This window comes from Trichosurus vulpecula, chromosome 3 (assembly GCF_011100635.1).
Source record: "Trichosurus vulpecula isolate mTriVul1 chromosome 3, mTriVul1.pri, whole genome shotgun sequence".
Lineage (NCBI taxonomy): Eukaryota > Metazoa > Chordata > Mammalia > Diprotodontia > Phalangeridae > Trichosurus > Trichosurus vulpecula.
The window spans coordinates 201,721,174-201,744,398 of NC_050575.1; the positions used below are offsets into that span (position 1 = coordinate 201,721,174).

At 36.8% G+C, this 23,225-nt stretch overlaps 1 protein-coding gene across 3 annotated transcripts in view; it reads right to left on the minus strand.

Moving 5' to 3' along the window:
- Nucleotides 1-23,225, minus strand: part of NCOA3 (nuclear receptor coactivator 3) — a 218,276-nt gene that overhangs the window by 20,253 nt on the left and 174,798 nt on the right. For all 3 annotated transcript variants that reach the window (XM_036749362.1, XM_036749361.1, XM_036749360.1), the window contains exons 5-13: nucleotides 17,890-17,990; nucleotides 14,828-15,002; nucleotides 13,994-14,182; nucleotides 13,799-13,891; nucleotides 8,735-8,875; nucleotides 8,331-8,478; nucleotides 7,049-7,434; nucleotides 4,734-5,599; nucleotides 3,471-3,606 (exon numbers count right to left, since the gene is read on the minus strand). In XM_036749362.1, coding sequence (XP_036605257.1) covers nucleotides 3,471-3,606; nucleotides 4,734-5,599; nucleotides 7,049-7,434; nucleotides 8,331-8,478; nucleotides 8,735-8,875; nucleotides 13,799-13,891; nucleotides 13,994-14,182; nucleotides 14,828-15,002; nucleotides 17,890-17,990 — 2,235 coding nt within the window. The remainder of the gene's footprint in view (nucleotides 1-3,470; nucleotides 3,607-4,733; nucleotides 5,600-7,048; nucleotides 7,435-8,330; nucleotides 8,479-8,734; nucleotides 8,876-13,798; nucleotides 13,892-13,993; nucleotides 14,183-14,827; nucleotides 15,003-17,889; nucleotides 17,991-23,225) is intronic.

Consider the following 23,225-nt stretch of genomic DNA (forward strand, 5'->3'; position numbering starts at 1 on the left):
GTCTGTTTCACATTGCTCCTTGTTCTAATCTCCAGACTAAGTCAACCTTCCCTCTATGTGTAGTTATACTAAGTGGTTCATGAATCAAGATACAGAGATCTTTTTTTTATGACTTAGGGCTGAAATGCAAAAATGTTCATTAATTGTTTTATTTTGCTTTTATTATTATTAGTGCTCATTTTAATCAAAGAATAAAGTTCTTTAAAACACATACAGTATCATCCTTAATAATAATCATTATAGACAAAGGAATTAACGGAAGTAACAAGACTGGGAATTTTGAAACATCCACACAACAGCAAAAGAAAGTAACACAACCAATTAGATTAATACATTTCGAAACTGAAGCTATGAAGGCACCAGACATTTATGAAAAAATGTAGCTTTTTAAATGTTTTATTTTTTTAATTCTGTTTAATTTTAATTTTTAAACTACCATTCTAGATTTTATGTGTCCAAATATGTATTATTCTTCAAAGTCGTTACCAAGCATTGATTCTAGCATAGCTCAAATGTTTAAATTACCTAAATAAGTCAATTTATGGGCTACAGAAGACAGCAAGAGTCAAGCTATCATGTCACATTTCCGTAACTGTCACAGCCTACCATGATCACCTATTTTTTAAATCATACTTAGCTGTTTGAAATCTGTACTAGAATCAGTAAATTTTTCAGGTATTTTATTGTAAACTAGGTCATTTTCAATTAAAAAGAATAATTTGACTGAGAGTCAAATTCAAGCTGCAGCAGTAAATAAACCGAACTCTAATCACTAGGCAAGGCTACAGTGGATCTAAAATTGATTTCTCCAAACTCACTATTTTAAAACGGCACAGACATTCATTCACAAAATTCAGATGACAACTCCTGTCATTTCTACCTCTGTAGCATCTCTCATATACTCCCTCTTTACTCCTCTGACACTGCCTCTACTCTGGTGCAGACCTCATTAACTTATCCTTAGACTATTGCAATAGGCTGCCGGTTGTTCTCCCTGTCAAGAGTTTCTCTCTACTACAATCCAGAGCTCCAATCAATTGTCAAACTGATCTTCCTTAAGTATAGGTCTGACCATATCATCCCCCCCACCACCACCACTTTCAATCAACCTCAATGGCTCTCCCTGTTACCTCCAGGATCAAAAAGAAAATCCTGTTTGGTTTTTAAAGCCTTTCATAACCTAGCCCTTTCTAATATTTCCAGTCCTCTTATAACTTTTTCCTCTCCACATGCAATTCAGTGACACTAGCTTCCTTCCTGGTTATTCCTCAAATATGACAGCATTTTCACAAACTTCCCACATATCTGGAACTCTCTCCCTTGTCATCTCTGCCCCCTAACTTACCTGCCTTCTTTGAAATCTCAGCTAAAGGCCCACCTTATGCAAGAAGCCTCTGTAATCTTAATGCCTTCCCTATGAGACTACCCACAATTTTTCCTGTATTCATCTTGTTTGTACAGTTTTTTGCATGTCTCCCCTATGAGCTCCTTGAGAGTAGGGACTGGTTTTTGTGCTTTTCTTTATATCTCCAGCACTTACCACAGTATTGGGCACATAGTGGGTGCTTTAAAAATACTAGTTTAATTTGACTTGACTTGAAAGCTGACTGTAATTTATGATCTTTCAGCTTAATAATACATCTAGAAATGCACTGTAGACCATCAGAAATAGACATTAAAAGGTATGATTTAATAAATGAGTGCCAGAAACAACTGAAATAGTCAAAAGATATATGTAAAATTGTCTGCCAGTAATTTCTCCAGGAAGCCATTGTTATTCATTCATTTTTGTTGTTGTTCAGTGGTTTTCAGTCATGTCCCACTTTTTATGACCCCAACTGGGTAATAAATTGGGGTATTCTTTTGGAAAAGATACTGGAATGGTTTTCTATTAACTTCTCCAGCTCATTTTACAGATGAGGAAACTGAGACAAACAGGATTAAGTGACTTGCCCTGCGTCACACAGCTAGTAAGTGTCTGAGGTCACATTTGAACTCAGGTCTTCCTGCCTCCAGACCTAGTACTCTATCCACTGTGCCACCTAGCTGCCCCATTCACTTATAGACTCTCCAAAATGTAACAATGAAATGCCATCTGTAACATCTTGTTCTCAGTTGGGGGGGGGGGGGGGTGGGGGGTGTTTAAGTTCAGGCAGAATAAGGTGCAGAGGTTGCCACAAGACATGTGTATTACATCATTAACTTTTTATGAAATTTTCTAGCAAAACTTCTGCTAAAGGCTAGCAGGACTCAGTGGTCAGAGAGTGGGTCTTAGAATTAGGAAGACACTTCCTGTCTATGTGGCCCCAGACAACTCATTTTAACTTCTCTGTTCCTCAAGTCACTCTCTAAGATTGTAAATTCAAGAGCAGGTTCTATCTGCGTCGGTAGAGAGGAATATCTAATTTTTTTTAAAACTTACTAATGATTTTTTGTTTCTGAATTTTAAAATACTTCATGATATATAAAACTAAATTGGCTTTTTTCTTCACTGTATCAAGTAAATTAACAAGCATTTATTAAATGCCTAATACTATACCAGGCATTGTGCTATGTGCAACTGATGTAATTACAAAGAATGAAATAATCCCTACCTAGAAGAAGCTTACATTTGAACAGGAATTGAACTGTAACTGAATATGCACCAGGAGGGTGCAACTGAATATGCAACCAGTGGTGTAACTGGTTGTGTTGGAACTAACAAAAATTACTAATAAGGTACATCTTTAAGCAGCTCCATTTTAGCATGAATAAAGTGCCATTAAATTCATATTTTTCATATAAAAAAATTACAGACTAGTGAAAATTAGAGATGAGATGGAAGGAAAACATTTTACAAACTGTTCCCATGGGTGATGGATGGATAGAAAAAGGTATACTCAAAGTTTAAGTGAAATATAATCAAATTTAACAATACAATTATAGGTAAAAAAGAAAAGCTTAACACCTATTAGAATCTAAAGATAAGTAGATTCCAAATCTTTCATGGTAGATATCTATTTTGCAGTAGTGCATTGTGCTCTTTGCACTATCACACAACAGAAAATCCAGTTTTCAACAGAAGCATGGATCAAAGAATTTTAAAAGGTACATAATTGAGGAAAACTGGTAGGTAGAAAAATTAAAAACCTAAAAGCTTAAATTGCAAAACAGAAGCATCTGCATATAATGTCTATAGGGCTGCTTTGTCTTAAAATGCACTCATTAACATAAGATTCCTGTGGGCATGGTCTGAGTCTTGTTTATTGTTTTACTGCCCTCTTTCATGAAGCAGATGCAATACACATAGGCCTTTAAATAAATGTCTGTTATTGAAGTACGAGCACCTGGAGGTGTGAGCTTACCCCTTGGTTCTAGGCAGCATCCCATAAATATAGCAGATGTAATCTGTCCATATACTCCTAATCACTATTTCACAATGTTAAGATTTAGAAAACCAAAGTTTTATTTTTTTAAAAATTAAGACTTACCTAAAGGGGTATTTCCTTGAAACATCTGTTGCTTATTTGCCAGGTTATTACCACTTGTGGACATGGCATTGTTATAAAAGTCAGAACTTGTCAGATCACCAAGAATAGCATCTAAATTATCCAAGTCTCCACTCACCTAAAGATCAATTTTTACAAACAGGTTGAATATATGTTTATATATTTGTACTCACACATAGGTGTGTGTGTATAGTAAGAGACAAACTGAATGACGCAGAATAAAATGGAATGAACATCTGAAAATAATGGTAAGGGTAAGTGTGTGGTGCTTACAAGAAGCAAAATAAGTAATGATAAATATTTCTGAAAACACCCTTATCTAAATGAGGGCTGTTCTTCACAAACATGAAGATATTTACATACATCTGTAAACTCAAGCTCAGTACATGTATTATGGTAAACGTTCAGTAGCTCATATTTTCCTAACCTTCCTAGAAGGATTATCTAATTTAATGTCCAGTGTAAACCAAAAGAAAATCTTTCCCTTCAAGATGAGATCAATTTGCCCTGCTGTGACAATCACAGAATCAGAGGTATGTTCACATGTGAAAGGTGTTTGGCCCTGCCGTTAGAACTTATACTTGACAAAAGAGAGACTCTCACAGCTATGCTGTGATGATCATCACCACCAGATAGAGAATAAGTACATGCTATTCAAAACTTTCCCATAAATAATCATCAGAAACTATTATAAACACACACCCTTTACCACGCCCTTAGTTACCTAGAATTTTCATTTGGATATAGATTTGCATGTAGATGAGATTTTCCACTTCTACCTTCAAACCATGTATATCAACAAATTTAGCTAGTTAGATGAGTACTTGTTTAATTGTAACAATCACTAAATTTTAAATTTCTTCATTAAGTTACAGTTACAAGGTCATGGAATGATAAAGTACTGAACATGGAGTCAAGAAGATCCCAGGTTCAAATATGCTTCTCACACTTACTGTGTGAGTAGGTCACAACCTTTCCGAGCCTCAGTCTCCTCTTCTATAAAAGGGGGATAATGATATTATCTACATCATAGAGCTACTGTTTGGCTCAGATGCAATTAACCTTCTAAAGCTTTTCGCAAATTTTAATGCTTACATGTAAATCTTTCTTCTTATTATTATTATTACTATTGTTGTTTTTGCTGCTGTCATGAATTCTATTTCCTCGTTTTCTATCCATGCTTAATATAGGATAGAAATAACAGAAAACAAATGAGTGAAGTTCTTAAACTACTAAATATGTTACCTCTTCATTTTGTTCAGTCTTCACTTTAATCTCTTTTTCTTGATTTGAAGTAGGAATAGAAGAGGTGCTGCACTGTCCTATTTTATTATCTACACCTTCCACTTTAGGTTTTATGTCTTTAGAAAGTGAATCATTAGGATCATCCCTATCAAGCAGATATCGAAGAAGTGCATTGTTTTCCTTCTTCTTGGGACTTAGCTGCTCCTGCTTAATTATTCCTTCACTAGAAGCTACACTGCTCGTATCTTTCCCAGTGGCTTCAGCTGTAATCTTGGCTACTTCAGCAGGAGAATTGCCATTCTGCAGCAATTTGTGCAAAATTCTGTGCTTCTCTTGCAGCAGAGAGCCATGCATGTTTGATGTGGAAGAAACTCCTCCCGACGTAGAAGAGGAGACTCCGGAAGGGCTGGTGACACTGGCAGCAGAATCTTTACACCCTGGATCTAGTGGAGAATTTGTCAGAGTGGAATGTCCCCGGTCATCTGAAGAGCATGTTAGTAACTGAAGTAGTTTTTTATGGCCTTTGCTTTCAGGTGGTCCCCTCGGATTCTCTGGCCCTTCGACACCAGTTTCTTTATTGTCTTTATCACTGGGGTGGTCCCTGCTATTGGCTTGGCAAATGGAGCTTTCCACTGGATTCTGTTCACAATACAAGCCAGCGGGACTCTTAGAATCCTGGCTGCCTAGTTTACTTTGTTGGTTCACGTTCATATTTGGAGAATTATCCAACTTGGGGCCTGGTGAAGAAAGTGTAGACAAAAGAGAAGTCCCCACACCCTCACTGATGGCTTGAAGGGCACTGAGAGAGCTGCTGGAGAAACTGTTGCCGCCAGAGTTGCTAGCAGATCCCATTGGAGAATGCATACCTAGAATAGGAAGGAAGCCAAGAGAGCGAGGTGAGTGATCAATCAATTGATAAACGTTTCTTAAATATTCACTATATATCAGGGATACAAAGTGCTAAGTACTAGGGATACAAAGACTAAAACCAAACAGTTCTTCATCTCAAAAAGCTTACATTCTATGGAGGGGCAGCATATACATATACAAATGTAGACAAAATTAACATGAGGTAATGGGAGGAGAAGATAGCACTAGCAGCAAAGGATTCACATAGAAGGTGCTTATTGAAGAAAACAAGGAATATTGTGAAGTAAAGGTGAAGAACGAATAGATTCCTGGCTTGGGAGATAGACAGTGAACATTCAGGAGATGGAAATATGCAGCACCACGTGTAAGGAACTGCAAAAAGGCCAGTTTGGCTGGATCACAGAGTGTGGGAAAATAAGAAGGCTAAAAAGACTTCAACATAGCTATCTGCTGATGTTATTCAGTCATTTTCAGTTGTGATCAACTCTTGGTAAAGATACTCGAGTGGTTTACAATTTTCTTCTCTAGCTCATTTTACAGACAAGGCAACTGAGGCAAACAGAGCAAAAGGGTAAAAGTTCTAGTCTGGGATCAAGGGCTTTAAATGCCAACAGAGGAGCTTGTGTTTTATCCTTACAGGCAAAAATGGAAGGGGAAAAAAGGGCAGTCACTGGAGTTTACAGAGTAGGGGAGCAAAAAGGTAGTCCCCGCATTTTAGGAAAAGTGCATTGGCAGTTATATGGAGGATGAATTGGAGAGAGGGAGGCTTACAGCTCGGAGACAAATTAAGAGGCTACCACAATCGTGCATGCAAGAGATAATGAGGGTCTGGACTAGGTGGATGTGTGGGTAGAGATAAGGGGCCAGATACAAAAGATGTTGCAGAGATAGGAACAACATACAGTAACTGAATGAATATGGGAGGTCCAATGAGGACTTTCATTTCTCAAAAATAATGGAGCATGGAAAAAAATGAGCCACATGACAAATTACACATATAAATAGGATCTTTTAAAAAAAAGGATCTCAAAGACTCACAGCTAAGACAATACTGGGATATAAGGAAAACCTTCTAAGGCTATACCAAAGAAGTGAAAGACCTGGCCAAACCTAATGCACTGGGACATCTTCTCCTATGTATGGTTTCAGCAACAAGACTGCATGCCTTCTGTCTAAAAATAATACTAGATTGTGCTTTGCCTAGGTATTAACAAGTCATTCTCTGAAAATTGGTTCCCATGTTTAGCTATAAATTCCCATTTAGTTTACATTTGTAAGCTAAAGCCACACATATTTGTAGGCCATAGATAAGAAGTGAAGGGGTTAGAATCTACATCAGTTGCAAGAGTGCCAGCATGGATAAAATACCAGATCTTTGCAGTATTTAAACATTAATAGGAAGAACACTTAAAAATGGACAAAAAGAGATAGGTCAAGTAAAATACCTGGAACAGGAGAAAACTGATGTGAAGGCATCTTTGGACTACCCCTGTTACGAGGAGAAATCATTATATTCTGCTGACTGGAGCCAAGGCCAGGGCTACCATGTGGGGGGCTGTTCATATTTAGCCCATAATTGTTGTTCTGATAGGGAGAGGACTGCATTCCTGGTCCAAGGTTCATAGAGCTCATGTTATTAGGGCCTCCATATCTAATGCCACTCATCTGTCCCACTGCATTGGGATCTCCCAAGGAGTAGGGCCTGTTCTGTATTGGTAGGCTTTGATTTGGCGACATAGTCATTCCTCCAACAGAACTGGCACATCCGACTGTGGGAGCTCGTATGTTTTGTCCCACTGGGTTGGGATTTGGTCTGTATCCATTCTGCTCTCTGAAAATCACACACAGAAAAACTCACAAAATTTTACTCAACAATTGCAAAGTTCATTAATATTCTAGATAAGAGCTCTAGAAGGAAACTGATATATCTTCATGGATACTATGACTACATCTTCAATAACTATATCAGCCTAAATGCTAATCTGTTTCTAATGAGGATGAATTAATTTCCCTTTCACTAGGTTACTACAAAAATTGCTTCATAATTGACATCATTACTGCTCTTCACAGAATTAAGAAGGTTCCAATTAAAAAAGCTACAAAACTCTTCAAAACCAGCATTTTCCATGAGGCCGAAGATAGAAGGTTAGAGACAACTTAAGGATTTCCTATTTAACGTTTTGTATGTGCTGCCTACTCTCACTGGAATGTCATTTGGTATTTATGAAAAGCCTATGTTCCTAACTGAAATTTAAATTTAAAAAACTAACCTCACGTTATTATATATTAACATCATGGGAAAAAATGGGGGATGGAAAGAAGAGTAGAAACACTTTTCATACAAGGTGGATACGCCACCTAGTCTATACTTCTTCATAGAACAGTTAATCCTGGAAGAGCACATAACAGTTCATCCAATCTACCCCTTAGTCTTCAGATAGGGCCTTTCTCCCCTCCAACCCTAAAAATAAAATTTTCAAGCAGAAATTGTTTTGTAAATTTCTCATATACAAAACACAACCTTTAAAAATGTGCATTCCTATTCTCAATGCCAAACCTTTCAAGCTCTAAACCAAAGCATCAGAATTAAACTCAACTACCATAATATACTTTTTCTCTCCTAATTTTGACTTTTTACTAAAATTTTTACACTACCAAAATATTTGGCAGCTTTTTTTTTTAAGTTTGAGAATAACATAACTGAAAAACACAACAGAAAGGCACTACCTCTGTAGGAAGTGAGTAGAAAGAAAGCCATGGCGATCATTAGTTACAGGATTCCGAAAAAGTTTGCTCTTTGTTTGGGCACTCACTATAGTCCCATCAGCTAAGGAGAACCGATAAACAGGGGTTTCGGCATGTCCTTGAATATAAGCTGTATGAGAGAAATTAACATTGCAGACTGTAACAATGGAGCACATCTAGCAAAGATTAGAAAGAAAATGTATTTGAAAATACAATTCTTCCAAGACTTGCAGCATTAAGTTCTATATAAAAATTATAAGCAAGCTAAAATAAAAATTCTTAAGATACGTTCTCACAAGATACAGCAATTAGTGTACACATATCCAAAAAAAAGCAAAAGGGAAGATTCTAAATATAACAATTCAATTTTTTTTTAAGTTCCTTACCTTCCTGATAGTGCCGTTTTTGGGACCATGTCTGTCCATCATTGAGGCTAAAAAATCTCTGAATGCACCTTCTGATTATATCTTCAAAGCCAGGTCTCATAGAAGATCTCAGTGAGTTTGTATCTATAGTGACAACTTTGCCTGTTTTTGAAGTATAAAGGAAATAAAAATATTTATGAGGTGTCCACTAAGTGGAAGCACTGTAAATGATAAAGAAAAAGGAATTAGGTTGAATCAACAAAGAACTACAGAACAAGCTCATGTCTTAATCATCTGGATTTCAGACACTGTCCATGTCATCTTTCTGTACATGTCCCTGACCCTGAAGAATGACAACATATCTAGCCATAGTATTTTATCTTATTATCATTATCATCATATTATTATCTTAACATCATTTTCTCTGACTTCTGGATGGCTTTGGTGGTTGAAATGTTGCTTTTACAATTCTCTAAATCTTCATAAAACATTTCACGTATGAACAGTAACCATTTTTTTGTCTAAATTTGGAAGGCCAAGCAACCCTTGTTAAATAATTCATTAAATATTTTACTGAGAACCTGGAATATGCTAGGAAGTTCAAAGAAGCTACAGAGATTCAGCTAATCCTACAAAGTATAACTGCAGAAACTTATCAGACCTCTTTCAACTAAACCCTTTAACTTTTGGGAAGCAGTAGGTGAAGAATATTTGAATATAGCCAGGGGAAAGTATCAAGATCCCCTGTAAAGTATGAGTATTTTGCCAGTTTTTAAAATATCCACATCAATCACTGCAGATAAATGAGACTAACACAATTTGACAGGTCACTAATCCCAGAAAAGGGCTCCCCTCCATTACTTCTTATATGTCAGTACACCTCTGGTAGACTTAGGTAGCTGCTCTCCTGAACTCATCAAATAAATCAAGAAAACAATACCACAACCCTCCAAGTGACATGAATCTATCCCCACTTCAACATAACTGCAACTGACAGGGTGAGCCTTCCCATCCTAGGCCGTCTCTGGGAATGAAGGTCTCCTTTCCCTAAACACTTCTGTCCTGACTCAGAACACAAAACCACCAAAGCTCTCCCCAATCAGTTACTGAGGCCAGGAAGGTGGGGGTACAGCTGGTGTTTAAGTCCCTTCCCTAGTCTCTCTCCAGATTTGGGTTCAGAGTCTGCCTTGCCACAGAACCTACTGCCATATACAGCTATAATCATCCTGCACTACGTCACCAAGCCATCTAAAAAAATAGCACGTCAGTTCTATATAACCATGGAGCACCCCAACACTAGGCCTATCAGGGCCCCTCTCAGGGCCTTTTATATTCTGGTCAACTAGTGGCTAAATTCCAACGTGGAATATCATCATCTTGGGATGAGGCCAAGGAACCAATTCCAAATATTAATTCAGTCAAACCCCCATGGCTCAATCATCAAACATTTACTGACTTATCGCCCAAAGCTTCATGCTCCCCTCCATACACAAACTCCCCAGAAAATTAGCAGGCTGATACCACTACAAGGGCGGGTGTCCTCCTAATATCATAGTACACCAGAGAATGAGAGTCACCCACCTATTGGTGCTTTTCCAAGCTAATGGCTGACAAATGCCTACATCCTAGTCCTCAATGCCTACAACTCAGAACTATAGCTTGCCAAAGCCCCAAACACCCTTTATCTGAAAATATTCACTGCTCTCTGATCCCTATCCAGCAATATCCATCTCCAGTCTCTGTCCTCCTCAGGCCTCTGGAATAGCTTCATCAACCTTTTCACTTACATTCCTTTCATCTTTTTACAATCACAAAAATGTGCCTCCATCCAGAAATACTGCATATATCAAATGGGCTCATTCTCTCATGCCTCAAATATATAACAACAGAGGGCCTAGAAGAAAAACAGGCATACTCTGTTGTCATTACTGACCCTTCCAGACCCTCCCATCTGCATGTCGTTCATATACAAGGTCTTGTGCAAATCCCTGTGGCTATACGGTACTAAGCACTAAATCACTGTCACAAGTTCAATATAATTATCTGTCTTTCCACATTTATCAATCTCAGCACTTGGGGCATATGTTTACTCTACTTCAGCTGTCCACAGGGAATACATCTAGGTGGCTCGGGAATAGAGCACTGGGCCTGGAGTCAGGAAGACCTGAGCGCAAATCCAGTCTCAGACACTTTGTAGCTACATGACCCTGGGCAAGTCACTTAACCTCCATCTGCCTCAGTGACCTCAACTATAAAATGGGGAAAATAACAGCATGGGCCTGCCAAAGTTGTTGTGAGGCTCAAAAGACATTATTTGTAAAGTGCTTAGCACAGAGTCTGACACTTATAAAATACTTTTCTCCTTTCCTTCTTTCCTTCCTAGTTATACCTCATCTCACAATAACCTGTAATTATGAAATTCCCATTTTCACATCTGTCTCTGACTCACTATTCTCAATCCTGTCTCTGACCTCACTGAGAAAACCCAATACCTTTACTCTTCCATGTTCCCACAGTCTTACCATCACTGTTATGGGCTGTTTTTCCTGCCTTCAGAGCCTCAACCTATATTTGACCAGGTGAATTATACACTGCTTTTAAACCCTGAATGAACAACCATTTTTCAAGTGCTCACTTCATACCAGCCACTGTGTGAAGTGATAGAGAAGCAAGAAAGTCCTCTGCCATCAAAGAGCTTAAAGTACAACAAGAGAAGACGAGACATATAGGGCAATGATCTTTCCAGGAATGGTAGTATTAATGTAATTACTGTTCTAAGCAAGGGGAGGGGGGAGGGATTCCTATCAATAAAAATGAGGTCCAATCAGAGAAAAGATCTAATGTAATGTCTTGCTAACAGGAGAAGTTCATAAATAAGTACTCTATAATTATTCCATTTATTAAATCAATGTATAAAACATTCTAAAGAAATTTCTGTCGGCAGTTTGGAGGAAAAAATTCTCCTAATATTGCTAATGCTTTGGCAATCCTCAGTCCAGAGCAACCCCCACATTCTGACTTCTTTGCTACTTCATGAATACTTCTGAACATTGCTGGTAGAAGTCATGGGTTGAAATGTACCATTTGGGCCCACTAGAAATTCATGTAATATAATCTTAGCTAGAATCTCACATTTTTATAGCACAATCCTTTTATGTTTCCATAGTCAGCCATCATTCTCAACAATATAGATGTTCCAAACCCTCTCTCTCTCTTTGAACCAACTATGACATTCCTTCCCTCACAACAGGGGCCTTTGCCTTTTACTTTACAAAGAAAAATAAAAGCCATTAATCTTGGCCTACAGATCATTTCCCCTCTTCTATACCTTAAACTTTTGGAAACTATTCCCTTTTCTCTACTACTCTGCTCCAGTCTCTGAGAAAGAGGCCATCCTCCTTCTTACTTTCTAATTCTAAAATTTTATTTAATTTTTTTTCAATTAATACCTTGGTAGCAAATATGCATAGCCAAACAAAATAAATTCCTACTGTGTCCATTAACAAAGAGTGAGTGTGTGTGTGTGTGTGTGTGTGTGTGTGTGTGTGTGTTTATAGCCTAAATCCAGCACTTCTGTCAGTAAGTGGGTAAAATGATACATGGATGATCCTTTGGAATCATGGTTAGTGATAACATTGTTCAGAGTTCTTAAGTTTCCAATGTTAGTATGACTTTGGAATAATTATGTCATTATTTCAACTGTTCTCTTGCTTTTATTCTTCACTCTACATCAGTTCATACATCTTTCCAAGTTTCTCTAAAACCACCCATATCATCATTTCTTGTAGCACATGTAGTATTCCATTAAATTCGTAAACTATAATTGGTTTAGCCATTGGGCACCACCTAATTTCTTGTTTTTTGCCACAGCTGTGAACATAAGAGTCACGGGAGCAGGGTGGACATAAAGATCATTTACTCTTTACCCTCTTGGCTTATACCAACCATTGGTGGTATTCCTAGAACAAAGGGTATGCACAATTTAGTAACTTTGGGGACAGAGTTTCAAATTGCTTTTTAGAGTGGAGAGAACAATTCACAATTCCATGAACAGGATGTTATATACTTGTTTCACCACAGCCCCAGTTTGCTAGTCTAGTTGGTGTGAGGGAAAATTCATCTGGTATTTAAAGTTTTTCATAACTCACAATATCTTTTCATTCTACTTACAAATTACATCCTGCCATGTACTCAGTGTTCAAGCATTCCTCATACACAACACCATTTCCCATCTCCTTGCCTATACATGGTGGGACCCCATTCCTGGAATGTTATCTTCCTCACCTCCACCTCTTAAAATCCCTAACTTCCTTTTAGACGCAGATTTAATGCCACTCTTTGCATAAGGCTATTCTTGCTCCCTGAACTGCTAATATCTTCCCTTGTAAGATTTACTTTCCATCTACTTTGTATCTTTTATTTATCTACTTCTATAAAGAAAGAATATGCCTTCAACTAAAGCACACAAATGTCCAGGATACTAATGGTCTATACACAGTAACAGCAATATTGTACACAGTATACAGTACACACTATACACAGTAACAGCAATATTGTAAAAATGATCAACTATGAAAGACTTAGCTACTCTGATCAATACATCGATACAAGATAACTTCAAAGGACTCATGATTAAAAATGCTATCCACCAGGAAGAGAACTAATGAACTGAAAGTGCAGATTGAAGTATATTGCTTTTCACTTTATCTTTCTTGGGGGTGTTTGAGGTGGGGAGGGGAAGATGGCTAATATAGAAATGTTTTGTATGACTTCATATGTATAATGGGCATCATATTGCTTGCCTTCTCAATGAGTAAGGGAAAGGCTGGAGAACAGGAAATTTGTAACTTAAAATTTTTTTAAATGAATGTTAAAAATAATAATAAAGTATGAGACACAAAAATTAATTTTAAAATAAAAATATGGACAGAAACTCTACCCTTGCAAAAAAAATTCTATATAGTTTGCTTTTTACTTAAATTCACTTTATTGACATCATTTACAGCACTGTAGTAGGTACTTTTTTTCCTAATGTGAAAGTGAGGAGATGAAACCAGGCATATTTGTAGCACTAATTAATCTTACCTGAAAGGTCATGTTTAGTAATAAAGCTTTCAGGGTTTGAAGGAAACGCTGTAGTGATGCGGCGTGCCACGCATATCATACAAGATTGTAAATCTGTAAATAAAAATTTAATCCATTTCAGATTTACCAACATTTTATGAGGATAATAAGTTCCGTCTTTTCTTTTGTTTTACATTTTTGAAATATAACCCTTACCTTCTCCTTCCTCCATCATAGCTCGTGGCTGAGACAAGGCAAAACACTGCATTGTCTCATATCTCTGGCGCATATCAGGACTGCTACCCACATCATCTAGAATATCATGCACTGTTTTCACCAACATACGGCAATTAAACGTGTGACTTTTTTGTCTAGGTGCCTCATTTGTCCATGGATCTCCATTAACTTTAGAAAACAAATCAATCACAGGGGAAAGAAACAGGAAACAAAATGTCACTTCAGTGTACAGGGAATCTAAGTTCAGCACACTAAGAACATGAAGAAGAACAAGGTTTTATTTTAACAAGAAGAACAAGATAATATTTTTCATACTTCAGTAGAGGAGTTGGATATACTAAATATTTTACAAATCATCAATGGAATATTATACTCCAAGGTTAACACAAACTCACCAGGAACTGCGGTCAAGGAAACTGTCTAAATCAGGGGTGGGGAACATGCAGCCTGAAGGCCACATGTGGCATTCTAGGTCCTTGGGTGTGGTCTTTTGACTGAGTCCAAGTTTTACAGAACAAATCCCTTTATTAAGGGATTTGTTCTGTGAGGTTTGGATTCAGACAAAGGGCTGCACTTGAGGACTTAGAGAACCACGTGTGGCCTCAAGATTGCAAGTTCCCCACCGCTAGTCTAAATAAATAATTAATAACTATCTAAATGTTAAAGAAGCTTGTGTATGTCAGAACACAAACATATCACTGCTTCTAAGCACTCTATTTGGATGACTTTAGTCAAACTTTCCAAAACTGAGCTAGACAGGTAAATAAAAGAATGTTTTTGGTGGGTTTTTTTTTTAAGCAAAAATATAATTACCTGCTGACTTAGGCAAATTCTTGAGAAAATCCTTCCTGTCATCTTCATGCAAGATACTGTAGACGCTGGTGTTAACCAAGTCTTCTTGCTTATACTGAAGGTACTGTGTGACATTTTCTGACACAAATACAATGGTCCCATCACGATTCACCACAAAGAGAAAACCATCCAAGGCCTAAAATATGATTGTACAAATACACATTAATATCTGACGTAATTAGGTTTGGTTAAAAAGACATTTTATTTTACTACCAAATGATTAAAACAGCTGTCCTACACTCCTTCCCACCCACCCCCCAAATCTATTCTTTTAAGAAAGTACACAAACCTAAATTAACACTTTTTCCACTATTGGTGTTAATATTAATTTTGCATATAAACTCTTATAGTCATAAAACAAAGGGGGACAATATAATTTTCAAAACAATATGTAAAAGTCGGGCTCAAATACACAACAGGAATGTATAAAATGTAAAAGCTTTTAGAAAAATAATTCTAGCACAATCAAAATTAAGAAAGAACATACAAATGGGAAAGAAATATTTGCATTCAACATTTCTGAAAGAAGTGTGAAGTACAGAACCAGCTTGGATTCAATGCCATATATCAGCTCTGGTACTAACACTGAATCAGTATCATCAGCCATAGCCCCTCTGATTGGAGCAAAAAACTTCTCCGAAAGCCTTCATTTAAAGAGGGCTCTCAATCCAGCTATTTCCCACCCACTGCCCTCTTGGGAACTGACTCCACCATCATCATACCCACCCTCACCCCATCTCCCACTTTAAACTTCCTTTTGAGTGTTATCTTCCCTCACTGATTATAAGCATCTTTAGGACAAGGACTGTCTTCTCATTTGTATTCCCAGAAATTAGCACAGTGCCTGGCATACTGTAGGTGCTCAATATTTGTAGAAAATTGAATTGAAAGAATGACGGAAAATCTATATGAAATTAATACATATAGAATTAAATAGATGTGATCAAAATTATATAGAGAGCTCTCAAATGAAATAAAAACTATTATCTAAAAACAGTTCAGAATTACTTGTTAACACCCATTTTTAAAACTGCAGCATCACCTCACACAGTTCAAATTATAAAAAATAATTATTTATAAGGGATAATTCAATTCTGGCGGGGCTATGGGAAGACAGGTATGCTAATTCACTGCTGATAAAAGTGTAAACTTATCTAACCACTTGGGAAAATTTTTGGAATTATGCAAGTTACTAAACCATATACTTTAACCAAGAGATTTTACTATTGAGATTGTACCCAAAGGAGATCAATAAGAAAAGACTCATATGTATACATATATTCATAATAGCACTATTTGTGGTGATAAAAACTTAAAATATGCATCCAGTAATTGAGGAATGGTCAGATTGTGGTATACAAACATATGGCAAACACTGTATATCAAATTTTGAAAAATGAAGAAAGTAGAAAAAGATGTATACAACGGCCACAAAAGTATACATAAAGGTAACACTAAAAAAGGAAACAAAACTAAAGTGAAATGCACAAGACAACATCGTTCCATACTATCAAAGATCATAAATCATAACTAATGTAGATCTTTAATGGTAATTCATAAACAACAAAAGCAGAAATTAACATGTATGATCATAGTGCAATCACACTGAGGTGGTTTTACTTAAAAATTTGGAGGAAATATACTTTGTTGGAGGGAGGGGAGGTTTTGTTTTTGTTGGAAAGTGTCTTGTATCCAAACAATACTTATAAATTCAAATAAATTCTGCTTTTCAAGGATTTTATCTTTAATAAAACACTTTCATAAAATCCTGAGGAAGCAAAAAAGGACATGAAATTTTAAAAAGTTAGAGGCACCTAAAAGCAAGAGGTCAAAAATGGACCGATTAGATTTGTTTCCATATTTTAAGAATCTGAAATGTTTCTCTGATATTTAGAGAACACTTCATTTAAAAGCACTGTAATCTGATGGAAAGAGAGCTAGGATAACAAGTCCTGGTTTAGAATCTCAGCTATTCTCCTTACCTGTGTGAGATAACACAAGTCTCTCAATCTTTTGAGGCCTCACTTTCCTCATGGTATACTACACAGAAAGTTGGCCTAGGAAGACCCAGGTTCCAGTCTTGCCTCTCACACATGTTGGCTGAGTGACTCAGAGGGCAAGTCACTTCACCTCACAGTGGCACAGACAGTTCTCTAAGATCAAGTTGCAGAGAAGGCGCTGACATATTTCAGCAGAGGGAGTTTCCTCATCTGAGAGTTCCCTATACCAATGAAATCACAGGTCCAGTACCTATGTACATATTCATATCCCTATTCTATCAATTAGGGAAACTGTAACCAAAAATAAAACATGCTTTTAATACTTAAAAAGTTTACAATATTGCTTACCTTTACTATCACATTAAAATATTAATACTTTTAACTACCAGTCCTAAAAAGCAAAATGCTTCTAAATTTTTTTTAATACCATTCGTAACAGTATCATTCTCACCATTCTAAGACTGACAATTATTTCAAAATATATATAGCACACCAGTGGAAACTAAAGAGTACCTATCAATTCAGGAACGGCTGAAATAATTATGGTATGTGAATATAATGAAATACTATTGTGCTAGAAGAAATGATGAAGGGAATGGTTTCAGGGAAACCTGGGAAGATTTATATTAACTGATGCAGAATAAAGTGAGCAAAATCAGGAGAACAATTTGTACAATAACATCAATATATTAAAAACAAACAACTCTGAAAGATTTAAGGACTCTCATCAATGCAATGAACAACCATGATTCCAGAGAACCAATGATGGTATCATACCCACCTCCTGACAGATAGGTGATGGATTCAAGATACAAAGAATAAGACATATTTTTAGATGGTGCCAATATGATAACCTGATTTGTTTGAATATGCATATTTGTTTAAAGGGGTTTGTTTGCTTTTTTTCTTCCAATGGGAGGTGGAAGTAGATAAAATAAAGGCTTGTTAATTGAAAAAAAAAGTTAAATTGTAAAAACAAATGTATGGCATAATTGTCATTTGGTTCAACCCTTTTATACTTGCCTGCAGTAAAAGTGGTCCTAAGGAATCTTTATCAATAACTCCCTGCCCTGTAGAAGATACATCAGCTTTCTGAACATCATCATCAACGGAAGCTGCCTTTCCTAAAGAGACAGAAGAAAGTTCTTCAAATGACTCTAGTTATGCTGGTTAATGATTACAAAATGATCAAGAACATATATACAGCATACATTCTGTTCCCTTAATGAGAGAATTATTTGATCAGGAAAACATATAGCTTGAACAGGAGCTCAAAAGGGATGGGCTCAATTTTGTTACTAAAAAAGGAGGAAGGTCAAGTGTTGGGTAGGGGCAGGAAGGACATGTGACACAGAGGTGGTTAATGAGAGAAAGGACTGGAACAGCCACTGCATGAAGCTTGATAAAGATTTAGTCAGGGAAGGTTGTTTTTTTGTTTTTTTTTTAAAATAAATCCATCATGAAGTAACGAAGATACAAACAGGGATTCCAAAAGTGTTCTCATATGTGATCAGGTCTATGAATAACTAGCATGGAGAGGAGATAGAGGTCACAAGACTGCAAGTGGGTGCTGAAATAGGTCAAGTTGCTTGCTGCACTGTTCTCTTTTTTATTTTTTCATTATGATTTATTTAGTAACTTTAAATTTAAAATTTAATTTTAAGTGGGCTTGTCTATAAAAAAAAAAAAGAAAAGAAAAGAAGGAAAGATGGGGGTAGGAGTTAGGACAGTAAACCTAGATACTCAGGTACTGAATTCCTTGAGAAAGGAAGCAGAATGGCCTAGACTCCTGCATGAAGGATATGGATAGGGTGAAAGAAATGTTTGAAATGAAGATCAAAAGAAAAGGCTCCTGAGTGTTTATGACAGAGGGAAGGCCTGGAAGAGGTATTGGGGACCAAGGACTTTGCTACAACCTTCTCCTAGCCCAGTCAACTGAGGCCATGACAGAAGGCACAAGCCATATAAAGAGAACATGCCCAGGAATGAAAAAAAAAATCTCTTGGGGAAAAAAACAGGTTAACATTAATACAATAAGATTGTGAGAGGAAGAAAATCAAGAAAAAGAAATTTGTTTATAATAATGGGTTCCAGAGGACAGAGAGAAGAACCGGGAGAAAAAAGTTAATCTGAGAAGTCAATAGTTGGCTAAAAAAATGAAACTTAAATTTCTGGACCATGGCTTATAATGTTAAGAGATCACAGATTACTGGCCAGAGATGAAGTATATAGCTAACAAAAACTAGTAAGAATGTACTTGACAGGTGCCTGGCAAATCCAATCAAACAGGCTTCTAACTGAAAAAGACAAGGGAAGAAGACAACCTATGTACAACCCCCCAAGTTAGATACTAGACATTTTAGCTACTAAAAAGGAAGAATAATAACAGTTGAAAAATCTAGAAGTTCACCCAAGACAAGGGCCAAGAAAGGAATAGGTATTAAAACCTCTGACCTCAACAACTTTCCAAAGTTAAAAAACAAAACAAAACTAGAGAACTAATAGTCTAAATATAAGGAGGCAAATTGGATTTCATAGGTATCCCTGCAACTCTGTGGGATGAAATCCATCCAAACAATGGTTCTGGATGAGTATACTTTACTTAAAAGAATAAGGGCATATAGCAGGAGAGAGAAGGGTAACGTCAGACATTAAGAATGTTTGTTATTACATACATATGCTAATGATTTCTGTGGGTTTACTTTCAGCCTGAAACTCTGTTGGAGGTATTAACAGTATTAATTAGTTTTCCTCAATGATTCCCTATGATTTGCTAAGTAACCATGATGACATTAGCAAACAGAGATAATTTTGTCTCCTCTTTGCCTATCTGTAGGTTTTAATTTCTTTCTTTGTCACACTGCAATAGCTACCATTTCTAGAATTCTTATCGAATAATAGTGGGCAACATGAGCATCCATTTTTTAAAACTCCTGGATTTGGAAAGTTTCTGCTACATTCACATTGTAAATGACTGCCTGCTTTTTGGCTTTAGATATACAAGATCTTTCTATGCCTATACTTTGTATGGATTTTAGCATAAATAAGTGCTGTGCTTTACCATAAAAATATTTTATTTAAAAATTTTTAGTCAAAGTTTATTTAATTATATTGATTTACAGTTCTCCTGTACTTTAATCTTCCCTGGTTTAGGTCTACATCTGTTTCCTAAAAGGCGTTTGATAGTTTTTCTCAGTAGTACTGGTATTAATTGCTTTTTAAATGTTTGATAGTAGTCCACCAGGACCAAGAGTATTTTTCTTTAGTACTACCTTTATGGCTAGTTCTATTTCTTTTTCTGAGATTGGGTTACTTAAGATCTCTATTTGATATTCCACTAATTTGGCAATTTTATATTTCTGCAGGTTTTTCTGTGTTCTCAGTTTTGTTGGCATATAATTGTGCATAAATTCTGATAATTCTTTTTATTTCTTTGAATTTTGTTATGATTTCACCTTGTTCATTTGGTATTTTGCTGATCTGAATCTCTTGGGTTCCATTTAGAGAGACACAGTTTCTAGGCATAGGGAGGAAATGGTCCTGCTGTAATCCACCCTCATCAGTCCTCATTTGGAATACTGTGCTCAGTTTTGGGCACTGCTGTTTATGAAGGACATTGATAAGGCAGAGAGTGATCAAAGGAGAACAATCAGCATGATGAAAGCCTAAAGTTCATGACATAGGAGGATCAGTTGAAGGAGCAGGGCATACTCTACCTGAAAAAGAGAAGATCAGAGGGGATGTGGAGGGATTAAATTTGTTATATTCAAATCAAAAGCAAGGGAAAGGACTTGCACCTCACCACTTTTTGGGTATGTGATGATGGTACTGCTTTAGTATATGGGTTGGACTAGATGGCCATTAAGGTTCTTTTCAACTCTCAAATTCTGTGACTCTGAATGGGAATATATAAGATTGAGCCAGACAGGAATGAGAGTTACAGGGGAGGAGCAAAAAACCTCTGAAGTTCAAGGATTAGGTAACTAAAAGGAAGGAGTTTGTGAGCCATGTCAGGATAAGTGCCAACTGATCACAGCAGGAGACTGTTGAATCAATGGTAATAGTAATTGGGAAGGTCATGTGGTAAAGGCAAGAACTAATACTGAGCCCTCTGAAGCTAAGAACATCATTTTACTCTTCTGTACCCCATGATCACAGGGGACTCAGTAGCTATCAGGGATGAGAAAATTAATAGTAACGGCAGTCAGAAGGCTCAAAGTGAAAAAAGGCTATGGTCCCAAGAAGCACATAGCTACTTCACTCCATCTCTCTTATTCACAATCAAAATTTAAAAACCAAGGCAGTGGTGCTGACAGAAGTGAAATAAATACTTTCTCAATCCCAAATAGCAGCACTCCTACCAACCTGGGTTCTTCAAAGTGAATAAAGACTGAAGAGACAGCAATTTCTAGATGGTAACGATGGACAATATATAGTGACAATGGGCAGAAAAGTAGACATTTCTACTGATGCCACTCAAGATGACAATACAGGATGGGGGTCTAAAATTCAAATCCCTTTAAAGTGCCAGGGTCCTCAACACTCCTAAGTCCTTAATTCATGAGAGGAAAGAAGATTTTGAGGTTTAAAACTTGGAATCAGCAGTGCCTTCCCTATACTCTTTCAGTATTCTTTTCCTATTTGGGCCACTGATCATCATGAAAGGTGGTAGAAAAGAACTTACTGATGGGGGTAGGAGAAGTAAGTGTCAGGGAAACATCTATGGAAGAGGTTGCATTTGAGTTGGGGTTGGACAAGAGATTCTAAGCATAAAGGCTCTGTTAGCAAAGGCATATAGATATAAAAGTTTACAACATGCAGTGGAAATGAATATCAAGTGGATTGGCTAAAGTAGAGAGTAAGAGAAAAATAACAGTATGTGATAAGCTAGAAAGGTGTGGAGATGCCAGATTTTAGATGGCCTTGAATGCCCACAGGAAAAAATTTGAACTTTCCTCAGTACGGAGAAGAAAAATGCTCTCTCTAATCATATCTATCTATAAGCAAGATTAGTTTGGTATTGGAATCAATGTTAGTTTGGAGAGGAGAGACTCATTAAGAAGCTAATTTAAGGGAGTAATATTACCAAATTTATACATACAAAAGATTAGTCTGTTGATGGTATTCAGAATCAATCAATCTTTCAACAAACATTTATCAAGTGTATTATGTGCCAAATATTATAAAGGCAAAGACAACCAAATTCCTGCCCTTAAGAAACTTACATGTTAATGGAGACAACATGTACGTATAAAAGTATATAAAAGACACATACAAAGCAGACACAAAATATCTTGAGTAAGAAGAAACCAGATGCTGAAGTAAGCAGGAAAAGCCTAATGCACAAGATGGCATTTGAGCTAAGTCTCAAGGGAAACCAGTGGTTACAAGAGATAGGAATATAGAGGAAAAGCATTCTAAGCATAGGAAACAGCCAATGTAAAAGCACAGAGATGGGAAATAAAGCATCATGAGTTACAGGAAGAAGGCAATTGTGACTCAACCACAGAGGAATTGGAGGGAAATGATACAGAAGAAACTGCAGAGGTAGAAAATGACCAGGTCATGAAGAGCTTTAAATACCAAAGAGAACTTTATATGCAATCCTAAAAGTAACAGAAAGTCATATGAGTCTGTTGAATATGGTGGATGATTTAGTGTGAATTAGGAAAATCACTTTCGTTTTTAGGTGGAAGGTGATTAGAGTGAGAAGAGGCTTGAGGCAAGGAAACCAAATAGGAAGCTACTGCAATAGTATACAGAGAAAGTAATGAGGGCCTACAAGTAATGAAGGTACTGTCTGTGTAAGCAGAAAGTATAGCATATATGTGAGAGAGATTATAAAGAAGGAAAAGACAAAATTTGATAACTAATCTGAAATGATTTCTCCCCTTTCTCCCATCTCCTACATATACTCAAGTGCACTATATATCAATGGTTCTTAAAATGTAGTCCAGGGACCCCTAGGGATTCCCCAAGATCCTTTCAGGAGGTGACATGTGTAAAGGAGTGCTGAGACCAAAATGTTTGAGAACTACTGGGCTATACATAGGGTGACCCAAAAGGATAGTTGTGGGCTCCTTCTGGACTACAGCCACATCTTTGCCTTCCATTGTATCCTCAGCATACAGCAAAGTGCTTTGCATATGTTAAGTGCTTCATAAATGCTTAGGAATTATTGACTAACACACTGAGTTTGGAAGCCTACAGGATGCCCAATTCAAAAATGTACAGATGAGATACTCTTTCTGAGAAGAGTAGTCATGGTTGAGGACAGAGTACAACAGAGCTATGACAAAACAAATCAAAGAAAAGAGGCTCAAGTTAGTGCCCTCTCCACCCACTTGTCATCTCATTCT